This window comes from Talpa europaea, assembly GCF_964194135.1.
Source record: "Talpa europaea genome assembly, chromosome: 1".
In the NCBI taxonomy this organism is placed as follows: Eukaryota; Metazoa; Chordata; class Mammalia; order Eulipotyphla; family Talpidae; genus Talpa; species Talpa europaea.
The window spans coordinates 10,978,134-10,989,194 of NC_140073.1; the positions used below are offsets into that span (position 1 = coordinate 10,978,134).

At 34.9% G+C, this 11,061-nt stretch overlaps 2 protein-coding genes across 2 annotated transcripts; one reads left to right on the plus strand and one right to left on the minus strand.

The window, feature by feature from the left end:
• Positions 1 to 1,714: 1,714 nt before the first annotated feature.
• On the plus strand, positions 1,715 to 2,653 carry LOC311171096 (olfactory receptor 4C46-like; the record flags this gene model as incomplete). The annotated part of the gene is made up of 1 exon (XM_084233697.1): positions 1,715 to 2,653. One exon carries the CDS (start codon positions 1,715 to 1,717, stop codon positions 2,651 to 2,653), a length of 939 nt encoding a protein of 312 aa, XP_084089823.1.
• Positions 2,654 to 7,203: 4,550 nt separating this feature from the next.
• LOC311171649 (olfactory receptor 4P4) lies at positions 7,204 to 8,118 on the minus strand (the record flags this gene model as incomplete). The annotated part of the gene is made up of 1 exon (XM_084234650.1): positions 7,204 to 8,118. One exon carries the CDS (start codon positions 8,116 to 8,118, stop codon positions 7,231 to 7,233), a length of 888 nt encoding a protein of 295 aa, XP_084090776.1. The 3' UTR covers positions 7,204 to 7,230.
• Between the last annotated feature and the right edge of the window lie 2,943 nt (positions 8,119 to 11,061).

Genomic DNA, 11,061 nt, shown 5'->3' on the forward strand with positions numbered 1-11,061 from the left:
CCATGGAATCTTTAACAAAAATTAAAGGTGGGGCCTCATAAGCTCCTTATAGTGAAAGTTCTCTGTGTATTATTGATCAAAATGCCAATTCTTCCCATCTCCTAAGAGCATACACAAAAATGATGACAGTCTTGTGTATGTCTAGAGCAGTGTGGTGGATATGCTCACAAACATTCCCATAACTAAATTCCATAAAACTTAGGTAGCTTTATTAGAATTCCTACTTTAGATAAGGAAAAAAATAGGTAGGTATAAACAATATACACCCATAAAAGAAGTTGCAAGAGGAAAGACCAGAAATCCATCCTAGAGGTTTGATTTTATAATACTCTTAACCACAATGGTATTCATTCTCAACTTTTTACAGAAGGGTTTCAGGACTCATGCTTTGGATGAGAGTCCACTTTGGAGAGCTGGGTTTGGAAAAGAAATCAACACTTTTCATTAAATATTATACATTGTTGTACTTGATATATGAGATTTCGAACATGCCATTGTACATGTGTTTGCTGATAAAATTTCTTCATACCCTCTTGCATCTGAAGTTGTAATATAATAGTGATAATATTTCTTATCATATTAAAAAGAGATTACAAGTTTAACATTGGACAATAATAACAAAATAGTGTATGAGAATGCATTTGGAGGTAAACTATATAAGTATAATCTGACTGAACCTTGAATCTGTCCTTAACTAGCTTGATCTTGGACAGGGTTCTTAACTTTTCTATGCCTATATCTCATAATGTGTAAAATAAGTAAAAAAAAAAAGATAGAAATCATATCCTAAATTTGTAGTGAGTACTTAAATAGGAAATGTCTAAAAATCCACTTAGAAAAATCAAATATATGTATTGATTTAATATTATCATTGTTGTTAATATTATCCACCTAAAACTCTGAGACTCATTTCTTTTCTACAAAGGAGATTTAATAATACTAGCGACATAGGTTGGATCAATATTGAAAGATTCAATATGTGCATAAAGCTTGCTACTTTAAACATAGCAATTAATCATTGAAAGAATAATTACTAGTTATTGTAAAGTCTTGCATTTATACAAGAAGCACTTTGCATGTTTTCATAGAAACTCCTGTGTACTTTCTGCACATTCCCATCACAGTGTCCTACTACATAGCATGCTAACTCTTGAATAATCTCCTACTAGGCTTCCTATGCCTGTCTTCTACTCCTTACTGAACTTCAGCCTACTTCACCTAAGACATGCAAAGATCTTACAGAGTTATAGCCAAGACTCCCCGTTCTTCAATTTTTGCTTTATACTTTCCTCATATTTTCAGTTACCTTCCTTTTATTTCCCATTTCCTAAGAAGGGAAAATTCCTTTATTTTGCTTTTATTCTCTACATCCTTGTCCTATATGTCTCTCCAGCATAGCTGCTAGTATGTGTGTACATTCTAGTTCAAGAAAGACTTTCAGTTATGTAAGCGGATTTGGTGAACATACATGTCTTTCTATGTGTTTACAAAGTACCCTAAGTCTCAGGTATTAACAGATTCATAATCAGTGAAATCACTTGAATAGTCTTCAAAAAACAGAAACTGTTTTCTCTCCAAAAAAGGAAACTCTCAGACTAATTCACAGTTAATAGAGTCAGACACTTAATATTTATTAAAATGGCTAAATTTGATAGATTCAATGTTGTATCAATGAAAATGTGACATTTCTTTTCAGGTCTGAATTAAGCATCACATGAAACCCATGGCGATTAGGAACAACGTCACAGAGTTTGTTCTACTGGGACTCACAGGGAATCCAAAGATGCAGAGAATTGTATTTGTTGCATTTTTTCTCATCTATGTCTTCACTGTGGTAGGAAATTTGCTTGTTGTGATTACTATTGCTAGCAGCCCATTATTTGGGTCCCCTATGTACTTTTTCCTGGCCCATCTCTCCTTCATTGATACTTGCTATTGCTCTATCAATACCCCTAAACTTATCGCAGATTCACTCTATGAAAAGAAGACCATATCATTCAAAGGATGCATGAGCCAAATATTTTGGGAACATTTCATTGGTGGTAATGAGATTATCCTGCTCACTGTAATGGCCTTTGACCGCTATGTGGCCATCTGCAAGCCCTTGCACTATACAACTATCATGAATGCACGGGTGTGTGGTCTGCTAGTAGCAGTGGCATGGATGGGAGGCCTTCTCCACTCAACTATACAGATCCTCTTCACCTACCAACTACCTTTTTGTGGTCCTAATGTCATAGATCACTTTATGTGTGATCTGATTCCTTTGCTCAGTCTGGCCTGTGTGGATACTAGCATGCTAGGACTCTTTGTTGCTGCCAACAGTGGGTTCATGTGTTTGTTGAACTTCCTCTTTTTGATGGTTTCTTATGTGATTATTTTGTGCTCCCTAAAGAACCATAGAGCAGAGGCAAGGCAGAAAGCCCTCTCCACCTGTGGCTCCCACATCACAGTAGTTGTCTTATTCTATGTGCCTTGTATATTTATATATATGCGACCTGCTGTTAGTTTACCCATTGACAAAGCAGTTTCTGTATTCTACATTGCAATAACTCCCATGTTAAATCCCTTAATCTATACCTTGAGAAATGCACAGATGAAAGATGCCATTAAGAAGCTGTGTAGTAAGAAAGCTATTTCAGATGACAAATAAGTATGGCCTGAGACCCACATTGACACAACTGAAGAAAGGGTCAGAAGGACATTTGGTTAATCTCAGCAAAGAATACTTGTGGAATAAAGAAAATAAATTTAACTACCATGTGTCATAAATTGTGCACTGAATGAAGCATAAACAGGTGTATGGATATGGGGAAAAGCTAGCCAATGCTACTCCGCATATTGGGAAAATTCTGTCGAATTGGTATTTCATTTTACTACCTCATCCATGTATATGAAAGCATAGTTTTCCCTTCAAATATAATAAATAATGAAACATATTGATTTCAAGCAATAAACTCTAGTAATCTAAAGATTTAGGCACTGCTATTTTCCCTTTTAAGAAAGGAAGGTGATGAAAGGTGAAGATATCAAGTAGATATAATGAAGAGTTAATGATTTCTCAGATCCTATGTTAACAAATGTGACACTTTCAAGCAATGATGATAAGTTAATTAAAATAGTTATGACATATTGAGGTACAGATCTCTGAGCATATTATGACTATTACTTAATTGTTTATATCTGAATTATAATTTTATTAATAAGTCTGCTCAATTTTCTGTATGATAATTTATTATGGTGCCTCTAATATGATGACATCTAAGTGTGTCACAACAATGGGTCATTGAAGCACTGTGGTTTAACTAACAATATATTATACCACCTTTCCAAATTATTTTTCGAATCATCACTTTAGGCTGCTCACACATCAGGAAGAGTGATGACTCAAATTAAAGAAAATTTTATCATCAGAAATGAATTTCTATTTATTAAAAAGTAATATTCCATTGATTTTTGATACATGTCTGCTTGGTAAAAAAAAGTTGATAGGTTTTTGTTGGTGTGGATGGATGGAGGAGGATTGAACTCTAATGGTGTCAGGGAGAATACAGAATGTAGTGGACATAGTCCTGTCCAATTTAATCTCTCTTCAAGGTCCAGTGTATGCAGGGCCCAGCTATAGATGCTAAGCATCTCAGCTGTTAACAGCTCAAACTCTCAACCTCCTCAACATTTCTACTTGAGAAAATGAAAGGTGTCTCATCTTGGGTATGATGCTACCATGCCAGCTCTACCCGCAAACAAAGACTGACTGACATGGGAGTAAAAGAGACTGGTCCTCTAACATCGAGGAGGAATTTTTTCTGTAGTACAACATGTGCTACAGAATTCTCTTAGGTCCAGGCTACATTTTCAGGGGTAGTAGAGAATATTCAATCTGAAAACACACTGCACATGCTTTGGGTTGGAGTTTTGAAGAACAGTGTCCTGAGAATTAACAATTTTCCAGTGTTCTCATTCCAGGAAAAAAAGAAGTAAAATAAGCACATCCGCTCTTTTCTATAAGCAAACATATATAATATTATTACAGAAGTGAAAAGGATATCTTCCAAGATGAAGAGAGAGAATTTTCTCTATCATGAGGTAATCGCTGAAGGTCACAAGGAAAATGTTTCTAAGCAATGCTGCCCTAATGCTCCCAAGAGGCTGAAGCAGCTAGGTAGCATTCCAAGGACAAAAGAGAGGACAAGAACAGTTTTTATATTCTAAACCTAAATATTTTTAAGTACTTGTTCAAGGGACGACTTCCATTACAGATGTCAGTTGATACATTTACTATTCTTTACTTGTTCCCATTGTATCTTACACATACCCTGACTAGACCCATTCTTCAATAAATGCTTTGTTTATTTGAGAAACACAATCTCCCTTGTCTGGATTGTCAGATACAATAGAATAAAAATCCATTAAAAACCTTCTTTCAAGAATCACAATGAATCTCTGAAATATGCTGGAGGAAACAGAAATATTTCTTAAAATTAATAAATATGTGCTTAAAGTATTCTGAATTGTTGGCAATGTGTATGGATAGAAATGGATTTTCAGATTGCAGACTAGAGTGGAAACTTTAATGTTATCCTGAAGCTGTTGTTTAAATATTGGAAGGTGCACCATAATTTTTAATAAGCTAATGAAATCAAATCAATTGGTTATACTTAATTTGTTTAAAATATAGATGTCCAATATAAAAGAAATAAGATTGTTGTAGAAATGAACACACAAATGAGATTGACAATATCCAAGTCAAGAACCATAGAGTCAGAAGAATGCCTAAGAGGATATACATTCTTACCTCTTATACCCAAATAAGGAATTCTGTGAGGTGACAGGTGTATTATAACTTTATTATGGTAATCAACTCTCATGAGGAAAGTTTGACAAGCAAATCATAGACGAACATCTTGATTTAAAAAAAAAAGAGTAACAACTAGTCATTGTTACCTTCCCCATCTCCTATTCTCAGGACATAGGTTTAGATCCCAAATTAGCCACTTTCATTTTGGATGTCTGTGTGTGTCACCCCTATCAGCCCACACCTGCTTTGTATCAACAATACATTATTAAAAAAATGGAAAACACTGAATCTTGGTGCATTTTCAATTATCCACTCCTCAGATGTCACCATTTCCAAAATGGAAGGTGATCCTTGCTCTAGGGAAACTCAAGTTCAGGTAATGACAGAGGGCTCTCATGTGTTTAGGTTTCAAGTGGAGGAAATACAATCCCTCACTCAAAAATTGGTGTTTCTCAAACCTGTCTCTCCACAATACCTGCTTCTAAGATAAGCCTTTCCATCAAAGCAGATAATTAATTCCATGGAGAGAGCTGCAACTATAGGACAAAGTCCTTGAATCTTCACAAAAATCCCTTTAAATATCCATGTGGGCCAAAGAGTACATGAGTTTTGCTGATCACATCTCCAGAAAAGGACTAATCATGGGCGACATGACACATGTGAGAGTATCTTTTCCAAATTTTCTGCTTTCGGCTTGTGGTACAGAGTCATCTGTAGAAGATCATCTTCCTATCGTGTTTCAAATGAATCCCTTCCAAATGCATACCCCAGGTGCTCTATGATACATTAAGATTCTATGATAGAGGAAAAGGTTGAGACTTTATAAAAATACATAGCAAGTGTTTACTGTATAACGGCTCATCTGAATAGTCTCCTTTTGAACGTGATATCTTTCATACTGAAAGTCGTTTACTACAAGAGGATGTCAGTTGAGGATGACATTGTTCTGAACACCCCAAACATCTTTAAGGGAACCTAACAATGTAAGTTACACTTTTTTAATGCTTATTAGAGATAGTTACTTCTCATATATGGTCAAAATCATGTTTGCAGACTTCTCAAACATGGTAGTGGTACATTTCAACCTCACCCATCTTCCAAATATTGTTAAATAGTATTGACTTCATCTGACAGATGAAAAATCAACAAATTCTTGAGATTAATTATAGAATGTTGCTCTCTAACACCAGACAACATGCTTTTGCAAGGATGCATCTCCTTTAACAATCAACGTACATCATGAGAATGAAAAGCATATTAAATACAATTTCACATAGAAAAGATGTAAGTAGGAATACTGACTTCAACTATTAGCTGTATAGGGGAAACACAAAAAGAGTTTCCTTCCTTGGATCAGTTGCTGTGGATAATATGAATCTCCGTGGAATCTTCAACAAAAATTAAAGGTGAGAACTCATTATCTCCTTGCATAATGAAATGTCTCTGTGTACTATTGATCTAAATGCCAATTCTTCCCATCTCCTAAGTGCATACATAAAAATGATGAAAGTCTTGTGTGTGTCGAGAGCAGTGTGGTGGATATGCTCACGCACATTCCCATAAGTAATTCCCATAAAGCATATGCAGATTTATTACAATTCCTGCTTTAGATAAGGAAACAAATAGGAAGGGTGCCAGCAATGTACCCACATAAAAGAATTTGCAAGTGGAAGGAACAGGAATCTAGCCTAGATGTTCTGATCCTATAATATACTTAACCACATGGTATTCATTCTCAAGTTTTTACAGAAGGGTTTCAGGACTCATGCTTTGGAGGGAGAGTTCAATTTGGGCAGCTGAGATTGGAAAACAAATCAACTTATCACTGCCTTTTAATGAATGTTATACCTTGATGTGTTTGATATATGGGATTTTGAACATGCCATCGTATGTGTGTTTGCTGATAAAATAAATGGCTTCATATTCTCTTGCCTATGAAGTTGTAATAAAATAATTATAATATTTCTCATCATATTAAAAGGAGATTACAAGTTCAACATTGGTAATGATAACAAAATAGTGTATGAGAATGCATTTGGATGTAAACTATTTAGGTATAATCTGACTGAGCCTTGAATCTGTCCTTAACTAACTTGATCTTGGACAGGATTCTGAACTTTTCTATGCTTTTATCTCATAATATATGATATAAGAAAAAATGATGGTGGAAATCATATCCTAAATTTTTAGGGAGTGTCAAATTAGGAAATGTCTAGAAATCCACTTAGAAAAACCATATATATATATATTTCTATAGATTTAATATTCTTATATTCTTATATAGATTTAATATTCTTCGAGCAGTGAGGCCAGGAACAGATGAGCATGGATGTGATTCACAGGAATGTTTACTGGAATCGCAGTCTGGAAAGCACAAAAGCTTCAGAAAACTTACTTTCCTTCCAAGAGTGTGTAAGGGAACCACACTTTCCTCAAGGCATTTTTACCTCCGCATTCCTGAGCATGTAAATCAGAGGGTTGAACATGGGGGCAATGATGGTGTAAAACAGAGCAAACACTTTGTCTTCTGGGAAAGTTGTAGCTGGTCTAATATAAACAAACAAAGCAGGTGCAAAAAATAGAACTACAACCATCACATGAGAAGAGCAAGTAGAAAGAGCTTTGCTGCGGCTCTCAGCAGAATATGCCCTGATGGTGTACAATATGAAGAAATAAGGCAGCATCAAGACCACAAAGGTTACCAAAGCAATTAAGCCTGAATTAGCAATGACTAAAAGACCTATGATTTGTGTGTTAGAACAAGCCAATTTCAGTAAAGGATATACATCACAGAAGTAGTGATCGATCTCATTGGGGCCACAGAATGGCAAGAAGATGGTGAGGAGAAACTGACTGGCAGAGTGTATAAATCCTCCCGTGCAGCAGGCTATGATGATTGCGTTACACCTCTGCCTACTCATGATGATGGTGTAGTGCAGGGGCTTGCAGATGGCCACGTAGCGGTCGTAAGCCATCCCTGTGAGGATAAAGATCTCGATGCCTCCAAATAAATGGGTGGTAAAGAGCTGTATCATGCAGTTATTATAGGAAATGGACTTCCTTTCTGCCAGTAAATCAGTCATTAGTTTGGGTGTCACAGTGGATGTGTAGCAAAGGTCGGAGAGTGAGAGATAGTTTAGGAAGAAATACATGGGTTGTTCAGTTAGCTGACTGCATGTGATTGAAATCATTATGAGCAAATTACCCATCCAAATAGCTATGTAGCAAAATAAAAATAATACAAAGCAGATGATTTCAATATTCTTGTTGTGGGAAAGTCCCAAGAGAATAAACACAGTGACATTATTCCTATTTTCCATGGCTCAGTGCAGATAAAATACATGAATCACCTGAAATGATATAATTCACAAATCCATATTGAACACTTAGAGTGATAATAATATTCTATTTAAGTTACTAACTTTATGTGATAGGACTGCATAGAAACATACACTAAATGGTTTCTATTATCTTTTCCAGTCAATTGGGATCTATGTTTACCTTCACAGACATCAATACCTTTGCTCAACCCACAAAATAATCCTTTAGTAAACATTCATTAGCTAAGGCCAATTTTATTTATTTGCTTTTCTTTTTTAAAAATATTTATTTATTTATGCATACAAGTGCTGGGGTACAGGCCAGAGATGCAAGGGAGTGAGAGGATTCACCAGAGACAGAGTGGGGAACAGAACAGGCAGACTGACTGAAATAAACTGCTTGGGGGAGTAGTGGGTGAGACAGGAGAGGTCTGCTTCACCATGTGGGTTTCTCCCTGGCTGGCCGGGGATCGAACTTGTGCTTCAGAGGCTATAGATCGCTGCATAGTGCGGTGCTTAACTCCTTGCACCACCAAGGAAGCCCCTCCAAAGGATAATTTTAATTACAATATTTTCTGACAAAAGATCTCATTCTTACACCCTAGGACTTAAATATTAATAAACAAATAATTAAAACACATAGCTATGTTTAAATGATGTACAAAAATATTAAAAGAAACTTTTCTTATTAATAGAATACAAATTACCTAAATTCATATTTGAATGCAGTAGAAGAGAAATGAAAAATAAGTAAATCTATTAGCAAATGTTTTATCATCTGAATTTTCTGAACTATAGCTCAGGCTGAAGTTTCTATGAAACACCATAAACCGAAGCAGTTCAGTTTCCTGCTGTACATAAACCAGCTCTAGAATGTAGCAAATGTGTGACTGACATGCTTCTGTCAGAGGCATATATTCCTATTCTCTCAAGCATGAGTGGTGATCTTGCGTCTGATTAGCTAATGGCTCCGTAAGAGAAATAGGAGAAAGATAATTTGGAGACATACCCAAGACTGCCACCTTTTAGATTTGTGATCTTGTATACTCTCAACTTTTAAATTTCCTTTCCATAAAATGAGGGAATGAGGCTCAACTACCTCTAAGAGCCCTCCATTCTTAATATATTTACAGAATTGAAATTAGCTTCCTCTTGGCACAGTTTAGAGTTGGAATAGTGTGTATTTTTTTTACATGCTGCCATTCAATAAACAAGGCAGTAATAGCCCATGATTTTGATTTTATTCTTCCAGAATATGTTATCCCACCATCAGTGGGCAAACAGATACCCTAACAATCTAGTGCTCTCTTAATTCAATATATCTTAGACTATAGAATTCACATTAAAGTCTATTTTAAAATTAACTGTTAATGACTTTATTTTCTTATAGTTAAAATAACTTTTCAACTAAATATCATATATTTATGCAGGATTATGGTAAAGGAGCAACAAATAGCTTATATATTTTCCTCTGTACTTTCTTTTTATCTATTCTTCTTTTACAGATTTTTCTGTTCTCTCTTCTTTGAAATGACATTAATTCTGTATTAAAATTCTTTTCATAAAAGTCTTTGACTTGAAATTTTCTCAGCACAGTGAGTGCTATGGATGAGTTTAGGTTTCTAATTTCCTTCAATTTATATATTAAAATTACAAAATTCATACCATTTTGGCAATTACTGTCATACCACTAAATGAAATAAATGCTGGGTGGTCACTCCACAGAAAAAAAGGCTTGCAGGCAGGAGAGTTACTTTATTCCCTGAAAACTTTCAGATCAGCTGTCCAAATACAGACTCTATATTTGTATCACCATGTTATTCCTGAGGGACAATAAGCTCAAATGCTAAGTAAAATTTTAGGTAAAATTTATATCCTAAAGGTACATTTGCTTCCTCCCAAGGCATAGCTTAGTTAGTTAATTATTTATATGTCCCCAAGTAGTCTGTTCATTAATGGCCTTTTAAATACAACTGCATTATAAATGCCCCTTAAGAAAGCATGTCAAAATCCCATTGAATGAAAAGTTCCTGATGACATATTTGATATTCAAGCAATTTGAGTTACTTTTTAATATATAACCAATAATATATAACCAATATGTAATAATATATAACCAATAAATAACCAAGAAAAACTGTAGTTCTGGTCCATATGTTAAGAGATGATCTCCAACTATTCCACATAGTGTTTTTAACATGTTATCTGAATAAAAAGGATGCATGTGTTCTTTAATATATTTCCATATGATGTTACTTTTCTGGAAAATTATAGATACATAGAAATTTCTTTCACATACTTAAAAATTATCATTAAGAAAGGTGTCAGCAATGGAGTTAAACAACCTGCAATTTATACTTTTCAATAGCCTTGTCCTTTCCTCTTACATTTTTAAATATTTAGTAAACATGTATTTGATGTCAGAAACAAACAAAATGATGGGATTTGACTTAATTATTATTATAACAATATATAGCATAGATACCATTTCACAGATGAAGAAACTGGGCATTGAAAAATATCAATGCAAAGAAGTAATAGTCAGGAAATGCAGTTATATTTATCGGGAAAATAGCATTGGCCTCTGAAAGGACAGAGATTCTGTTGTTTGTCCTGAGTGAGAGTTATAAAGGAACTTACTTAAATATATTTCATTCTGGAACTTAAAAGACATTTATCCAAAGAAGAAACGCAAATGGCCAACAGGCATATGAAAAATTGTTCAACATCCTTTATAATCAGGGAAATGCGAACTAAAAGCACATTGAGATACCACCTTATACCAGTAAGAATGGCACATATCAAAAAAAAAAGAAGCACCAACAAATGTTGGCGAGGATGTGGTGAAAAAGAAACACTTCTGCATTGCTGGTGGGAGTGCAAACTGGTCCAACAACTATGGAAAACTGTCTTGAGTTTCCTCAATCTACTAAAAATGGAGCT